Genomic DNA, 16,428 nt, shown 5'->3' with positions numbered 1-16,428 from the left:
AGGTTACCCGGTAGGTGCGTCCGTCGAGGTAGGACGAGAGAAGGGAGAGAGCAGAGCCTGAGACACCAAGTTCCTGAAGGGAGGAAATAAGGATCTGGTGGTTGACTGTGTCAAATGCAGCAGAGAGGTCCAGAAGGACATCACGGGACGGGACATCACGATCCCGTAGTATCGTTTATTCATTAGGGTTCAATTCTGGGGCCTCTTGCGATTTAGCTTCATGTACATTCATAACAGGGGGTGACCCCCCCCCCCTTAAAGAGGGAATAAAAACATATGAGCAGGTGACGAGAAGCTGCTGCTTAGTGCGACTAAAGACACAGAACAAACCAGTGAGACCAGTTCTGGTTAAAAGACTTTATGATTACTTCTACTTTACAGTGAATTACAGAGGGGGACGGGACGGGGGGGACGCTGCCATCTGTAGGCTCAAACCAACAGCCAACGTTGCATAAAGAAATCATCAGATAAACAGAGCAGCAAAGTACACAGACAGACGTAAAAAACTCACAGTCGAAAGGTTCTGAAAGGTCAAAGGTCATTTAGCTCAGAAGAACACATGGACTACAGAGTGTGTGTGTGGCACTTGGATGGTGTTTCAGTTTTGGGGGGGCAGGCTGTGGAATGTTGGGCCGTAGTGCTACGTGTGTGTGTGTGTGTGTGTGTGTGTGTGCTCGCGTGTGCGAGCGTGTTTTCACTAATTGCACTTGAGGAAGGGGAAACGGAGATCAGGTTACCGGTCACATGTCTGCAGGTGGGCTTTTTTTTTTGGCATTTTTCTTGAAACACAAAGAAAAATAAGAAATACACAAAGAAAAATAAATACACAAAAAACTGTTTCCACTCGTTTCCTTAAACTCCACCAGATCGACAACAACTCCCATGATGCATCAGCTTGTGTGTGTCTTCAACCTTCTGTTAAATCTTAGCAGTCGCATTTATTCTTCAGCTGTGACGCTTTTACACGAGACAACACAAAAATACACAATAATTAAAAACACACGAGGCCGGACACACACAGTGACGGAAAGCAGCAGCTTCACCGAGTGCTGAAACTACCACACACACACCCACACACGCTCACACACACACACACACACACACGCTCACACACACACCCACACACACACGCACGCTCACACACACACACACTCACACACACACACACACGCTCACACACACACACACACACACACGCACGCACGGTCTCACACACACACACACACACATGAACTTCTCCAGATGATGGCGACCCCGTAGAGGTCACCGTGGTCGCTGGCGTTAGCGGAGCCGCTAGGGGAGCTAGCGGTAGCGTAGCGGTTAGCTTCCTCTGAGGCCTCCTTGATTGTGGGTGGAAGAAACGCCGTCCTGATGCTCGTGACACTACCGAACATCTCCCCCCGTGTGTGTGCGTGTGAGCGTGTGTGTGTGAGCGTGTGTGTGTGTGTGTGTGTGTGTGTGTGTGTGTGCGTGTGAGCGTGTGTGTGTGAGCGTGTGCGTGTGTGTGTGTGGGAGCAGAAGAAGCTCAAAGGGGGAAGTGGTGACTTGTTTCTACATTCTGTGCAAACGTCCCTCGTGTCCACTAATCAGTGTTCAGACGTTGCGTCTCTAAGACGTTCGTACCTTCAGGCCCCGGCGGGACCAAGACATTCCTCACAGGGACAAAAGTCCACCTTGAGACAGACGCGGGCGACTGGACGTCCGTTTGGACCCAGAACTTCAATGAGAGTCAACGATCTCGTCGCCGTTCGAGGCTTCGTGTGAAATTGAACTTGACATGTTTGATCTCGACTAAAACTCCAAATCTTCCGCTTTTGTCTCATAATTCTGACGTCACGATTTTTTATGGCAAATTACAATTTTACGGTAGAACCTCATAAATAATTTGGATCTTCAACATGTTTCAATGAAGAGCAAAAGATGAAGTGATGCCGTCAGGTAACAACTGTGAGGAGAATAATTAATATATGAAATTACAATGAAGATTTGAAAATGTCATAATTATCAATAAATAACTATGAGGAATGTAATCATTTTAAGACACTAATGATCGATCTACCTGATAACTACTTATTTAATTATTCATGAGCTTAATTATTAGTCAGTGGAGTTTCTGTAAAACAAGTTTGCTCAAACATTTAATTTTCTGCTAAATATTCATGTCATTTAGTCGATAAGCTTTAGTTTCTATTCCTTCATAGAAATAATAATAATAATAACAACAACGTAAACAGTGTTAATAACTTCAGCCTGAAGTAGAGATTAAAGAAAACGTTTCCATCTTCAGGTTTGAACCTGGTTAAAAACAACCTGCTGCTCCTCAGCGCTCTACTGAAAAGGCACCGAGCAGGTAGAAACACAGGTAGGGCACACAGTGAACGAGGGGGGAGGAGGCAAGGAGGTGAGCAGGCAAGGAGGCAAGGGAATAGAAGAATTTCAAAAAAACCTGGAGGAAACAACGAGACGATCAACTCACGTCACTCTGTGAAAGAGAAATGTTAAAACATGGAGTGTCAGAGGAGGAGGAGGAAGAGGAGGAGGAAGAGGAGGAGCCTCGCTCCTCATCAGAAGAACTTGTCGTCGATCCTGAAGTGCGGCCTGGTCACGTCGTCCGGGTTGATGAAGACCGAGATGGACTTCCCCGGGTTCTCCGTGACCAGCTGCTGGAGCTTCTTGGCCAGCCGGTCGTCGGGCTGGTTCTCGCCGCCGGAGTCGGACTGCGGCGACGGCGGGTTGTTGGCGCCGCCCCGCCACTGCAGCTCCAGCGTGAGCCGGTTGGCGGCCTTGGCGTGCTCGATGGTGGAGCGCAGGTGCTCCGCCGGGTCGGAGCGCAGCGAGCACAGCTTGCGGGCGTGCAGCATGGCCGCCTCGTCCGTCAGGTGCTCCAGCATGTTGCACTGCGGGATGAAGTAGTTGGGGCAGGTCTTGCTGACCAGGCAGTGCTGCAGGTCGTCGATGAGGCCCAGCAGGAAGTGGGCGGAGAAGTCCTCCTGGCCCAGGTAGCTGCAGGGCAGGCGGTCGCAGGCCCACAGCATGATGCTGCGCAGGTGGTACGGGCTGATGGCCTTGGGCCGGGACAGCAGCTTCACCACGATGGCCTTGCAGGCCTGGTACGCCTGCATCAGGCCGGAGGAGATGCACTTCTTCAGCTGGACCTCGCTGCGGGCGAAGGACAGGCGCCACTCGTTCTCCTTGCGGCCCTTGTGCGAGGCGGAGGGCACCAGGTAGAAGCCGCTGATCACCTCCTCCTCCGTGATCTTGCCGTCCCAGAAGTGGTTCTCCATCAGCCAGCTCTGGGCCACGGCGGGCCAGCCCTTGAAGGACACCACGGGCACGATGTCGTAGAGCATCCGGCTGCTGCCCACGCCCAGCACCACGGACACCACGGTGCCGTTCCGCTCCACCTTCTCCACCCGCGGCGTGCCCCGCTGCGGCTTCTTCTGCACCTCCAGCAGCACCAGCGAGACGGCCCGGTGGAACCAGTCGGCCACCAGCGTGGGGGAGAAGAAGTAGTTGGCGGCGCCGCTGACGTGGTCCACCACGGTGCAGCAGTCCCTCCAGCGGCCGATGGTGGCCTCGTCGAAGAGGCGCAGGCTGAGCCACGAGTGGCCCAGCGCCGAGTGGCGCATGTCCAGCGTCACCGGCTGGTTGCGGTCGTGCAGCTTCAGCGCCGGCACCAGCAGCGTGAAGTCCATGTCGTAGTCGGCGCCGCGGGCGTAGACGCTGAGCTCTTCCAGGTCCATGTCCACCACGCCCTCCCGGACGCCCCCCGACAGGAGGAGGTACTCGTTGGCCACCGGGAGCTTCTGGTCCAGCTTCTGGACCATTCCTGAGAGGAGGAGGAAGAGGAGGAGGAGGAAGAGGAGGAGGAGGAGGAAAGGGCCGGTTAGACAGGCGGGCTTTACTTCTTTACCACTTCCTGTTTTGATGGGAGATGTTGATGTTTATGATGTTTAATTCCGACGAACTACAGTGACGTTGATTCTTTTCTTTCCACGTTACTTAAATTTAATCCCAATCAAGCGAAGACAGGAAGTGATTAAAGCATCTGTGACGTCACTGCGTCTCGAACCCGACTGTTGATGATCGGCGGTGAACGGAGAGCTCTGAGGATGCTAGCTTAGCTTAGCTTTAAGAACTACAAATACAAATCATCTGTTTATTCTACTAAGAAAAAATAAGAAGAATGCTGCAATATCCATATTAATAACGCCAACAGTAACACTAGTGGTAATAATTAATATTCAATTGGGGGAAATTAAGAATACTACAATTAAAAAAACAATAATAAAATAAAGGAATAATAGTATATATATTATATATAAATAAAAATATGAACTCCAGTTACAGAGTAAATATTGTCCTTTATTGCTGATTCTACGTGATGTTTACGTAAAGGAGACAGACCCTGAACGCACCACTTCTGTCTCCGTGCAGGTGTGTCTGGAGGTGAGACCCCCGGACACGAGCCGCACGTCCCGGTCTTGGACGCCGGTAGCCCCCCTCCCGTCCCCTCCCCTCCCCTCGCCTCGCCTCGCCTCACCCAGCATGGAGAAGATGAAGTCCTTGGCCGTGTGGATCTCCAGAGCCCGCTGGTCGTCGTACTCCCGCTGGTCGTGCTTGCTGAACTCCTGGATGAGCCGGTTCACGTCCTCCATGCGGGCCGCGGACCTGAAGTCCAGCTCGGGCCCAACGCCGCCGTGCGCGAGAAGCCTCGCGGCGGCCACGGTGGGGCTGTTGCCGGAGCCGTTACCGGGGCTGCCCGCTCGGCTGGAGAGAGCAGGGGCCGCCATCTTTCCTCCGGAGGTCTCCCTCACTCAGGCGGGTCCAGCGCAGCCGGAGAGAGAGCCACGCCCATCGCGCTGCGTCACCGGAAGCTACCGGCGCACCTCCGCCACACGCTGCCTTCAGAATAAAGGGGGCAGGAAGAGTGTGAATCAGGGGTCTCAAACTCCATTCAGGGGGCGGGCCAGATGCAGCCCACCTCGACCGAACGCGGGCCGGACCATTACGGTCGACGGGGGGTGGAGGTGGTGCCTTCAATTTAACAAAGTGTGTGTGTGTGTGTGTGTGTGTGTGTGTGTGTGTGTGTGTGTGTGTGTGTGTGTTTGCGTTGGTTTTCTCCGCTGGACACAGAAGTCGCCTTTGCTCAAGATTTTATTTTTTGATTATCAGTATCAGTGATTTTATTAATCACTGATACCGTCACTGCATTGTGGCCTCAATAAGTCCCACTCATTGTAAGTGTAACTGTTTTAAGCGTCGTTTGATGTGCGTTCCGGCACCTTGTGGTTTACAAATGAAGCACTGGACCTGCGGAAGGGGGCGGGACACTATGACTTTCACCCTCGGCTCTCCGCACATCCAAAGCCACTCCCCTCTCTCTCTCTCTCTCACTCTCACTCTCCAGCAGCTGAAGACATTCAACCTGCCAAAGACGATGATGGTCCACTTCTACACGGCCATCATGGAGTCCATCCTCTGCTCCTCCATCACCGTCTGGTACGCTGCAGCCACAGCCAAGGACAAGGGCAGGCTGCAGCATCGTGAAGGACAACTCTCATCCCAGCCATAGACTGTTTGCCCTCCTCCCCTCTGTGAGGCGCTACAGGGCCCTCCAGCCCGGACCAGCAGGTTGAGGAACAGCTTCTTCCCTGCCGCTGTCACCCTGCTGAACCCCGACCATCTAATCCAATCATCTAAAATATAAATATACGTAGATATAGTTTTACGTTGAGCAGTGTATAATATATATAAATTTATATTTATATCAAGTATATAAATATATATACTGTGTGTGTGTGTATATATATATATATAATATATATATATCATATATATATATATATATATATATATATATATATATATATATATATATATATATATATGAAGACCTTTAAAGTGGAATTTCAATAATATAAAGTAGTTAACATAAAAAATAAAGGTTAAAGAAAGAAGAAATTCATTTTTCAGAAATAAAACTAAAATAAATATAATGATTATGATTCTCTTAAATAAATTAAGGCATTGTTGTCTGACTTTTAGAAAATAAACTATAATAGCACATCTCAAAGCTGATCAGTCGGTGATCTGATTGGTTTTATTAAAGTCAATAAAGTTCAATACAGAAAGATTAAATTCAAACATCCACATTAATTAGAGAGCGAATAAAAGAGTTTATCATCTTAACATCTTACATCTTAAGAGTGTGAATGTTGTCTTCCAGTGGCCACATGTACCTATAGCCTCTTATTTTGAAAGTGTTGGCAGGAAGTGTTTTTCGTCTTCAGAAGTTTTGTAATAGAAAATAAAAAAGTTAAATTTTCCCATAAACCTTTTGACTGTTGTTCTTTGCGAGTGAGGTCTCAAACGTCGGAGCGTCCCTGAAGGCCACATTGATGTGAACATCAAGAAGTAAAAGTCTAATTAGTTTACCACCAAGCAGAAGTCATATTTATCCCACATATATATTAAACCTCATCAAACCACAGAGCCTGAAGTATAATCACAGCCTTAAATACTCTCTCTCAGATCACCATAGTACCTTTGATTAATACGTTTTCATTATGTGCAACAAAGAAAGCTTTAAAACCCTCTTTTCCAGAGTCTCCTCATCCACAGCGGCTGGTTCACATGAGTCGACGCCCGTTTTGGTCTTTCTAAGCCTGCAGAGTCCTTCAGGACTCATTGCCTCAAATCACATGAGATGTTTGAATCTGCATAAATGAATTTTCATCTGAACACACAAAAATAATAAGTATGGAAGCCCAGAAGCGACAGTGAGATAGAAGAACCTCATGGTTCGATAATGCCGATCAATGAGCCGACAGCTGCTCAGAGGACGTCGTCGGCGTCCCCCTGTACGGGCGCCCTGGTTTTCCTCGGCCTCGGCCTGAAGGTGGAGAAGCAGGAGGAGGCGGTGAGGGCGACGCGGCTCAGGCCCAGGTTCAGGCAGTGGACCTCGGAGGTGACCGGCACCTCTGAGAAGAGGGCGCGGTCCCGGGTCAGCCGGGAGAGGGCGCCAGAACCGGGACCGGAACCGGAGCCGGGACCGTCGATGCTCTCGATGTCTTTGACCACGTTGAGGATCTCCTGGCGCTCTGACTGCCGGGTGGTCCCACGGATATTCAAAATGGCCGACACGTGCTTCTTCCTAAGAGGAGGGACGTTTACATGTCAGTATTGATCAATAACAAGGGGACGCGCACACAAAGAGGCTCAAAGGGTCAAAGGTGAGATCTCAGTAACCCAAACCCTTAAATGACAAGGAGGAAGGAAAGTATTTATATCTGTATGATTAGTTTTTAGTTTCCAACACACACATGAAGAAGCAAAGAATTATGGGTAGAAGAAGAAGAAGAAGCTTGTACCTGATATCAGGAAACTCTCGGACCAGAACTCCAACCTCCATCTGGATTGAGGGGACGTCCTCCAGCTGGATGATCTCTGAGATGTGAGACAGAGCGCTGTCCAACCAGCTGGAGGGAGACTCCTGAGAGACGGACACAAGTATTTAAAACGTGTGAATGAGTCAGAGTCTCTGCCACCTGGGGTCCGTTTCAAGAAGCGGGTTCAGTGGAAACTCAGTTAGTTCACCCAGAGACGAGGGAAACTCTACCATGGTGACGGACCCTGAGCTTCAGTTACCATGGTGACTGAGCCTGAGCTTTAGTTACCATGGTGACGGACCCTGAGCTTTAGTTACCATGGTGACTGAGCCTGAGCTTTAGTTACCATGGTGACGGACCCTGAGCTTTAGTTACCATGGTGACTGAGCCTGAGCTTTAGTTACCATGGTGACGGACCCTGAGCTTTAGTTACCATGGTGACTGAGCCTGAGCTTTAGTTACCATGGTGACGGACCCTGAGCTTTAGTTACCATGGTGACTGAGCCTGAGCTTTAGTTACCATGGTGACGGACCCTGAGCTTTAGTTACCATGGTGACGGACCCTGAGCTTTAGTTACCATGGTGACTGAGCCTGAGCTTTAGTTACCATGGTGACGGACCCTGAGCTTTAGTTACCATGGTGACTGAGCCTGAGCTTTAGTTACCATGGTGACGGACCCTGAGCTTTAGTTACCATGGTGACTGAGCCTGAGCTTCAGTTACTTCCCTTTGTGAAACAAGCCAGAGTTTCCCTCATCTCAGGGCGAACAAACTCTTTCCACTAAACCCGCCTCTTGAAACGGACCCTGATGTATGTCAGAACGTGACTGCAGCCGTTGACCTTCAACCTCAAACGCTCACCAGGTCTTTGAAGAGGACTTTAATCCGTCTGCCTTCGTCTCTTAGCCGCCCGGCCATCCTCTTCCTCATCTTCAAGGAGGTGCAGATGATTCTTCCCCTCATGACGGAGCGGAGGTACTCCATCACCACACGGTGGTGCACCTCTGCCACCAGCAGCTAAGAGACAGACGTGAGACGATGTTTTATTAGTCTGTAATAACAAAGATATACAATTTCTCCTAATTTAGTGGGGACTCATAATCATTACTATCATTATTATTATTACTTGAATATGTTACTATTAATACTAGTATTATATATATATATATGTATAAATTTCATTTTTATTATTAACATAATTGTTATTTCAACAATTAATTATGAAGCTGCTGAATTTGCATTATAAATCTTTATCAAATTGTATTCTTCAAAACCTGTGACAGTATTCAAATAAACTGTACGTACGAATACAGCATACAAGTGCACAGTACTAGTACCTGGTACGGAGGACTGTCCATCCTGTGATACTTCTTGAAATATTCTTTGATAAGAAATTCAATCTGATCGTACGGCTCTGTGTTAGTCAACCACTTTCTCTTCACCAGTCGCTCAAAAGAAGGCTGAGAGGGAGAGAGAACAAACATTTATACATCAAATTAACTCAAAATAAATCTGTATATATGTACAGATACCACTAATACGGTGCAAATACTTCCTTCTTTTAATATTACAGATTAAAAACATGAAGTATAGAATCTAAAATGTGTCATAGTTCTGTATGAAGCTTTCAGATTAAACTACTTAAAAATCTTTATTGATAAAAAGACAAAAGACAAGACGACAACTGACTCATGAACACATATTTGTGTGTGTGTGTGTGTGTGTACCCTGACGTGTAGGTGTGCGTTTGTTTGTGTACCCTGACGTGTAGGTGTGCGTTTGTTTGTGTACCCTGACGTGTAGGTGTGTGTTTGTTTGTGTACCCTGACGTGTAGGTGTGCGTTTGTTTGTGTACCCTGACGTGTAGGTGTGCGTTTGTTTGTGTACCCTGACGTGTAGGTAGAGTCGTTCACTCAGCACTTTGACTCCATGATGAACGATGAAATCCAAAGATTTGTTTCCTCTCTGAAGAGAATTTTCAGCAACAGACGAATCCCACTGTGCACAGCGCTGCACAAACCCCCTACACACACACACACACACACACACACACACACACACACACACACACACACACACACACACACACACACACACACACACACACACAGCAACATTAATAAACGAGCCAGATAACAGTTAAAAACACAGGGGAACTAATGACATCATTGAGTACTTCCTTACAGCTCGGTGGGTAATTGAGGAACACTAAAGAAACATCTGTCCTCTGAACCTTATAGCATGACAAGACGAGTGAGATGGAAAAAATAAATAAAGGAAGCTTCTTTTAAGACTTTTCATTTAAACAGAATGTATTTAATCATTGCTCCTTTGTTTGTTCCTGCCTGAAAGGGGGGCAGCAGTTGACCAGCGCGATGGTCCTGGAAACGTATCCGTCCTCGTTGTCTCCCAACATGCCGCTCTGCATGCCCTCGTGAAACATCTCCACTTTACGCTGGAAACTGAGAAAAAGACAGAAACAAGTGTCAGAATCCTGAGGAAACCTCAAAGAAATGGAAGAGTCAGCCGGTCACCTGAAGAGGAAGTCGGCCAGCCCGTTGAGGCTGCACTGGGCCACTCGGGAGCCCAAACTCTGGTTGATGGAGGCCGAACGCTCGAGATCCACCTGAAGCCTCTGAGACCAAACACTAGGGTTATTAATCAATTCATTCTTTTGTGCATCCACGGAATACAGAAATGATACGTCCATATACACATATTAGTGTAGTACCTGTATCACTGTCGTGGCCAGAGTGATCTGGTACTCCTCGATGTGCAGCGTCTCCATCCAGCGTTTCTCCTCCTCGTCCAGCAGTTGGCTCAGCTCCGTGGTGACTTTAGCCTAAACAGGGAGCGGCCCAGGATTAAAACAAACGCACCTCCGCTTTAAAACCCAAGGTGCAGGAATCCCCAACGGACTCAACTCTTGGGAAAAAACAGAGACCTCTTTTTGCGATTGAAATACATTTTTAAAATATGTGTACTGTTCCGGGACGTAATTTGGGGGGGGACACAAAAACCCGTTTTGGTCCCCTGCTGTTTTTACCGTCCAGAACAATGTTACGCTACGGTAAACAGAGACACGTCAAGCACTAGGACCAAGCGGACAAACGGCCGCTCAAGCTGAGCCTGTTTCCCTTAGTTTAGACCCGCCCACAAGCTCCTCAATTGGCTGTGCTGTTGTGATTGGCCGTCCCCGCTGTCCCTTCGTCAGGTTGTAACCGGTGTGCTAGTTGCCGAGGACTCGAGTCTCTGTCACTCTGCCACTGTAAGTTGTGCGTTTGTTTTGCCCGTCAGCTCGAAGGATTGTGTGACAATGTGCTTACTGGACATGTTCGCTGTCACAAGTAGCAAAGTGACTGTCAAAAACGTTGGTAGCGGCAGCTACCGCTAACTGCCAACGTTTCTTTTCCCACACAAGCTCCTAGCCTTGAAAGTAATAATAAATTAATACGCCTTAATAATAACGTTTGAATCGGTGTGTGTGTGTTAGAAATGAAATACAAACAAACAAACAAACAAATGCTTGCATAAGCGAACCATCACAGGCTGCAGTACATTATGTGAAGCTCTGCAGGAGAAAAGACCAGCAGATCTGTGACGGTGCAGCAGAGCTGGTCACCTCACTAAATATCCGCCGGCCAGCGAACCGGCCGGCAGCTTCCGTTGATTACTTCAGAAGGGAGTTCTGACCACCTACAAGTCAAGCACAGACATCCTGAGCGTCATGCTGCCTGAAGTCAGGCCTTTTTGATCAGCTGGAGGTCCTTGTGAGGCTGCTGAAGCTGAGAGGAGTTTCAGTGCACCGAGGAGGTTAAAGACCCGACTGCATGAAGCAGAAACGCTTGAACAATGTGGCAGTTTGTCACATACACCAAGAAAGGATTGATGCCTTGGACGGACAGGAATTTATCTCAGCCAATGATCGAAGACAACATGTGTTTGGAAGCTGTGGATGAGTTGATTATGTTGACCCTTCTGTGTTTTCTTTAATATAACTGTAAAAAGTACAGTGGTTCACTCATTTCGAATAAAATTACTTTACTTACACTGAATTATGGATATTTTATTTAATTTCCACCTGTGATATTCCTGCCAGTTTGACCAGTTATGTAAATAAGGTCTGTTTACCATATATTCCAAAAGTAAGTGTGAAATAAATGGTACTGAGTTGGAGTGAAGTTGACTAACAAGGTTTTGCTACATGCTTTATAACCAGTTAAACCAAAAAGGGAACAGTAACGTTAAAAGTATCAATAGAAAACTAGAAGAACTACTAGAAAACACAGTGAAAAAGTTAGAGTTTTATGAAAAATACTTGTGTTCTGAAATCAAAATTCCGTGCCTGGTTTGGGCCCCAAAGAGTAAAAGATGACCTTAGGTCATCGTCTCACCCTGACTGAGTTGAGACAGTCCAGCTCCAGTCGGTCCACTGTCTCTGAGGGAAGCAGCGGACTCAGCTGGGATCTGCTGAAGGGACTTGTGATGCACACGGTCCCCAGGACGTCCCTTAAACGACACACACACACACACACACAGATAACATACTGCACAGGAACCTTTTTAAAAACTACAGGAACCAGAAGCGAAATTTGCAATTGTGGGCTATACAAAATAAAATGAATTGAATTGAGGGAGTTTGTCTCAGAGAAAAAGCTACTTTTGAATCACTTCAATCAATCAATTAAAGAAAACCTGCGTTTCTGAAAATTACTTAAAGCTGCATTCTGTGTGGTGACCAGCAGGGGGCGACTCCTCTGCTCCCATAGACGTCTATGAGGAAATGACTCTACTTCTCTGTAGTGACCAGCAGGGGGCGACTCCTCTGCTCCCATAGACGTCTATGAGGAAATGACTACTTCTCTGTGGTGACCAGCAGGGGGCGACTCCTCTGCTCCCACAGACGTCTATGAGGAAATGACTCTACTTCTCTGTAGTGACCAGCAGGGGGCGACTCCTCTGCTCCCATAGACGTCTATGAGGAAATGACTCTACTTCTCTGTAGTGACCAGCAGGGGGCGACTCCTCTGCTCCCATAGACGTCTATGAGGAAATGACTCTTCTTCTCTGTGGATTTATTCCCTCAGTAAACATTGTAAACATGAGTTTATGGTCTCAGTCTCGAGTTTCAAGTCTTCTTCAATGCAGCATGATGTTCATTTAGTGAATGATGTCAGACAGACCATAAGGCAGGGGATTCTTTAGGGCGGGGCTACATGCTGATTGACAGGTCTCTATTAGAGACGTATTTGTATTGCCTTTCTTTACTTTTCTGTAATACCGTTAATTAACGAAACCTATAAAACATCCACTTTTCAATCTTCTTATATTCATGTCATCATGATAAATAAAAGCTGTAGCTCATGTTGGTGATGTAATGAACGCATGAAGCAGACTCAATGAAGCTGCACGTTGTGTTGTACGGGCGCAGACCCTGGATCAGTGTACCTGGCGTAGATGTTGTGCAGCCAGTCCAGCAGTGAGTAGATGTCGCTGATCTCAAGGGTCTTCTCGGTGATGGCCTCCAATCGCCTAGCAACCGCCTGGTGGTAGCTCTGCACGTACACCTGGGAACGGGGCGGGGGAAGGTCAAAGGTTAAAGTGCACCCCCGTCGTCGAGAGATGTCCCCCCCCCCTCCCCCTGAGGCCCAGCCTCACCTGGAAGGGCTGGTACTCGTCGGGGTAGATGGAGACCACGTTCCTCTTGGCGGCGCCCAGGTCCTCCACCACACGGACCCGGAGGCGGTCCAAGTAACCCACAAGCTCCCCGGCGGTGAACTCGGCCTTCTGGGGCAGGGAGCCGTTGGCCGCCTCCTCCACCGCCTCCTTCCAGCGCTGCCGCAGACGGCGTGGCCTGGGGCCTGCAGGGGCCCGGTCTTTGTCCACCTGCTCCTCCTGCTGGAGCACCTGGAGGGAGGGAGAGGACAGGTGAGCTGAGAACCTCGAGACCATCTGAAGTGTGTAGGCACAAGTGTGTCACAAAATGATGCTCACATTGTCATCTTTACGATGGTCCCTGAACACATCATTTGGGACAAAACATTGTATATTTCTTCATGTCTCATTTAAAATCTCTCCACAAACAGAAGTTTGTTTTAACAAGATTCTGTAAAAAACATTCATGAGGCCCGGAGTGAAACTATGAGGTCCTGATTGATTCATCTGAGACCAACAGTCACGTGACCATAAACCAGAGAAACACAGGAGAGGACGTGTTCCAGTTCTCTCTGCCTTCTAGTCTAGTTTAGTCTCTACTCTCGACTCATCATTGTTCTGTCCCATATAAACAAAGGACTCTTATTTTGAAGGCGAAAAAAGAGGCCAGAGTGACAAAAAAACAACACTTAGGCGACTCTGCCTCCCATGGAGGCAACAGCGCTTTAACTGTGGTGTAAATATCTCTGGTGCGTCCTCACCTGCACCACCAGGCCCAGGTTGGGCCCGGCGGTCGGGAGGCGCAGGGACTCCCTGACGACGGCCCAGAGCTCCTTCTGCAGCTCCTCGTACAGCAGCTCCACGTCTTTGGCCTTCCGCCGCCTGCCGTCCTTCATGCCTGCCGCGGCAGCGTCCTCCGGCGCTGGCGAGGTGGCGCGCTCGGCCGAGGAGGACTCGTTGCACTCCTCCTCCAGCTCCAGGATGTGAGTGTCGGCCAACAGGAGGTCTCGCTTCTTCACCAGCTGCAGGATTTCCAGGACTGGAGAAAGGACGAGAAGCAACAGAACTCTGGTTTACCTCCTGAAGAACCAACTTAAAGGAGGGTTTCTCAAACTGTGGGATGCGACCCTCTAGGGGGTCCCAGTGGTGTCACAGGTGGGTCGCATGGGGAGATTCTGAATTATTTTATTTCAATAACTATATTGAGTTGTTACAAAAGTAAAAGTGCTGCCTCCTTCAAAAGAAAATACGGATCCAAACTCAACATGGAGCATCAATTGAGAGGCTTTTCTGAAGGCCTCGCGGCCCAGGACGGGGGCAGTGCAGTTTGCTGAGGTTTGTCTGAGACAAATGGAACTTATATCAGCGTCCTCAGCGCCGTCCTGGCGAGCTCCTCAGCTTGTTAGCGTGTTGTTTTGCTGAGAAATGTTACAAATGCATCACCGCGTGCACACATCTTATTTTATTGTTCAAACGGTTTGCTGCAGATTGTATCCAAGACTCTAATGTTTCGAACAGTGTGACGCAGTCATATAATCACTCGTTCACCATATTCCTGTTGTGAAGAAGGTGCTGGTGGGTGAGTCGTCCCGGGGGACCAGCAGCCCACGTGAGGACCCATGTTCCCATCATGTCACAGGAAGCGTGTACTTTTACTTACTTTACTCTGTGATATTAGTTAGTGTAAAAGGTAATTTAACAGTGTGTTATTAAGTACTCGTTCTTCTTAAGTGTTACCAGTAATTCCACAGTGTGGTGTTATTAATTATTATCTGCTGAATCTCATGGTGACAACATGAACTCAATGAATAAAGTTCATTGAGTCAAACCACAAACAAATGTTGTACAATCACACAGGAAATGTGACTCAGTTATTCATCACATCATAATACAGCAGCAGGCAGATAGTACACACTGTCACTGCAGGAAGTACACAAACACACACTCACACACACACAAACACACGTTAGGACGGAAAGTGGTCACGGAGCTTCCCCGGGGCTACTCTTTCAAAGTAAGAGCCCACACATGGCATTTAATGCTGTGTTATTGGTCGATATGTGAGAACGTGAGGCCTCCAGATGTGGCACGTTTATCCAGGAAGAGAAGTACACACACACACACACACACACTAACGCCCAGAGGAAGATCTCCTCTATAAACACAACAATGTGAGCGGAACCTCTCTGCATTTCAGTCCTTGATGTTCCTGGTTTGGTTCCTAAGGGTCTCAGAAGTTGGAGCTCAGAAGTCGGAGGTCAAGGTGTGCAGACGTGTTCTACTGTGAAATATTCTTTGACGAACGCCGGTGAAGCGGGAAATGTACAGACACACACACACCATGTGACTCTCCACACAGAAACACAGCTCTTATTGCTCAGCTTCAGCCTTCAGAGGAAATCTCTTCCAGATGGATGGATGAAGCCCCGCCCACTTTCACCCTCTTCCCCTTTCCACCAAATAACCCCGTAGCTCACATGTTGGGACTCGCTCTGGGTTTGGTCTCCAGCTCCTCAGTCTCTTCAGATAAAAAAACTCCAACCCGCTTGTTGGTTGGTGGATGATGGTTGTCGGTTGATGCTTGTTGGTTGGTGGCTGATGGTTAATGCTTGTTGGTTGTGGATGATGGTTGTTGGTTGATGCTTGTTGGTTGGTGGATGATGGTTGTTGTTTGATGCTTGTTGGTTGGTGGTTGATGGTTAATGCTTGTTGGTTGGTGGATGATGGTTGTCGGTTGATGCTTGTTGGTTGGTGGATGATGCTTGTTGGTTGGTGGTTGATGGTTAATGCTTGTTGGTTGGTGGCTGATGGTTGTTGGTTAATGCTTGTTGGTTGTGGATGATGGTTGTTGGTTAATGCTTGTTGGTTGGTGGCTGATGGTTGTTGGTTAATGCTTGTTGGTTGTGGATGATGGTTGTTGGTTAATGCTTGTTGGTTGTGGATGATGGTTGTTGGTTGATGCTTGTTGGTTGGTGGATGATGGTTGTTGGTTGATGCTTGTTGGTTGGTGGATGATGGTTGTTGGTTGATGCTTGTTGGTTGTGGATGATGGTTGTTGGTTAATGCTTGTTGGTTGGTGGATGATGCTTGTTGGTTGATGCTTGTTGGTTGGTGGATGATGGTTGTTGGTTGATGCTTGTTGGTTGGTGGATGATGGTTGTTGGTTGATGCTTGTTGGTTGGTGGATGATGGTTGTTGGTTGATGCTTGTTGGTTGGTGGATGATGGTTGTTGGTTGATGCTTGTTGGTTGGTGGATGATGGTTGTTGGTTGATGCTTGTTGGTTGGTGGATGATGGTTGTTGGTTAATGCTTGTTGGTTGGTGGATGATGGTTGTTGGTTAATGCTTGTTGGTTGGTGGATGATGGTTGTTGGTTGATGCT

At 48.0% G+C, this 16,428-nt stretch overlaps 2 protein-coding genes across 3 annotated transcripts in view; both read right to left on the bottom strand.

Annotated features, from left to right (window-relative positions):
• Positions 1-1,884: 1,884 nt before the first annotated feature.
• On the bottom strand, positions 1,885-4,882 carry LOC120825066 (nucleotidyltransferase MB21D2). Its single transcript, XM_040186417.2, has 2 exons — positions 4,544-4,882; positions 1,885-3,829 (listed from the first exon to the last, which is right to left on the bottom strand). The coding sequence occupies exons 1-2, from the start codon at positions 4,791-4,793 to the stop codon at positions 2,565-2,567; spliced, it is 1,515 nt and encodes a 504-aa protein (XP_040042351.1). The 5' UTR covers positions 4,794-4,882; the 3' UTR covers positions 1,885-2,564.
• Positions 4,883-6,071: 1,189 nt separating this feature from the next.
• The window catches only part of exoc3l2b (exocyst complex component 3-like 2b), a 22,133-nt gene continuing 11,776 nt past the window's right edge, over positions 6,072-16,428 (bottom strand). For both annotated transcript variants that reach the window (XM_078105679.1, XM_078105674.1), the window contains exons 4-15: positions 13,808-14,085; positions 13,050-13,298; positions 12,840-12,958; positions 11,786-11,900; positions 10,123-10,233; positions 9,926-10,026; positions 9,737-9,853; positions 9,279-9,414; positions 8,729-8,851; positions 8,253-8,408; positions 7,374-7,495; positions 6,072-7,156 (exon numbers count right to left, since the gene is read on the bottom strand). In XM_078105679.1, coding sequence (XP_077961805.1) covers positions 6,838-7,156; positions 7,374-7,495; positions 8,253-8,408; positions 8,729-8,851; positions 9,279-9,414; positions 9,737-9,853; positions 9,926-10,026; positions 10,123-10,233; positions 11,786-11,900; positions 12,840-12,958; positions 13,050-13,298; positions 13,808-14,085 — 1,946 coding nt within the window. In that variant the 3' untranslated portion in view covers positions 6,072-6,837. The remainder of the gene's footprint in view (positions 7,157-7,373; positions 7,496-8,252; positions 8,409-8,728; positions 8,852-9,278; positions 9,415-9,736; positions 9,854-9,925; positions 10,027-10,122; positions 10,234-11,785; positions 11,901-12,839; positions 12,959-13,049; positions 13,299-13,807; positions 14,086-16,428) is intronic.

Source organism: Gasterosteus aculeatus, chromosome 1 (assembly GCF_964276395.1).
Source record: "Gasterosteus aculeatus chromosome 1, fGasAcu3.hap1.1, whole genome shotgun sequence".
NCBI classification, from domain to species: domain Eukaryota; kingdom Metazoa; phylum Chordata; class Actinopteri; order Perciformes; family Gasterosteidae; genus Gasterosteus; species Gasterosteus aculeatus.
The sequence above is the reverse complement of the archived record's forward strand: the minus strand, read 5'-3'. Positions and strand labels throughout refer to the sequence as shown.

Excerpts from the sequence above, each read along its gene's own strand:
- LOC120825066 (XM_040186417.2), bottom strand. The coding sequence starts at position 4,793 with ATGGCGGCCCCTGCTCTCTCCAGCCGAGCGGGCAGCCCCGGTAACGGC. Across the intron at positions 3,830-4,543 it reads CTTCATCTTCTCCATGCTGG|GAATGGTCCAGAAGCTGGAC; the intron begins GTGAGGCGAGGC and ends TCCTCCTCTCAG.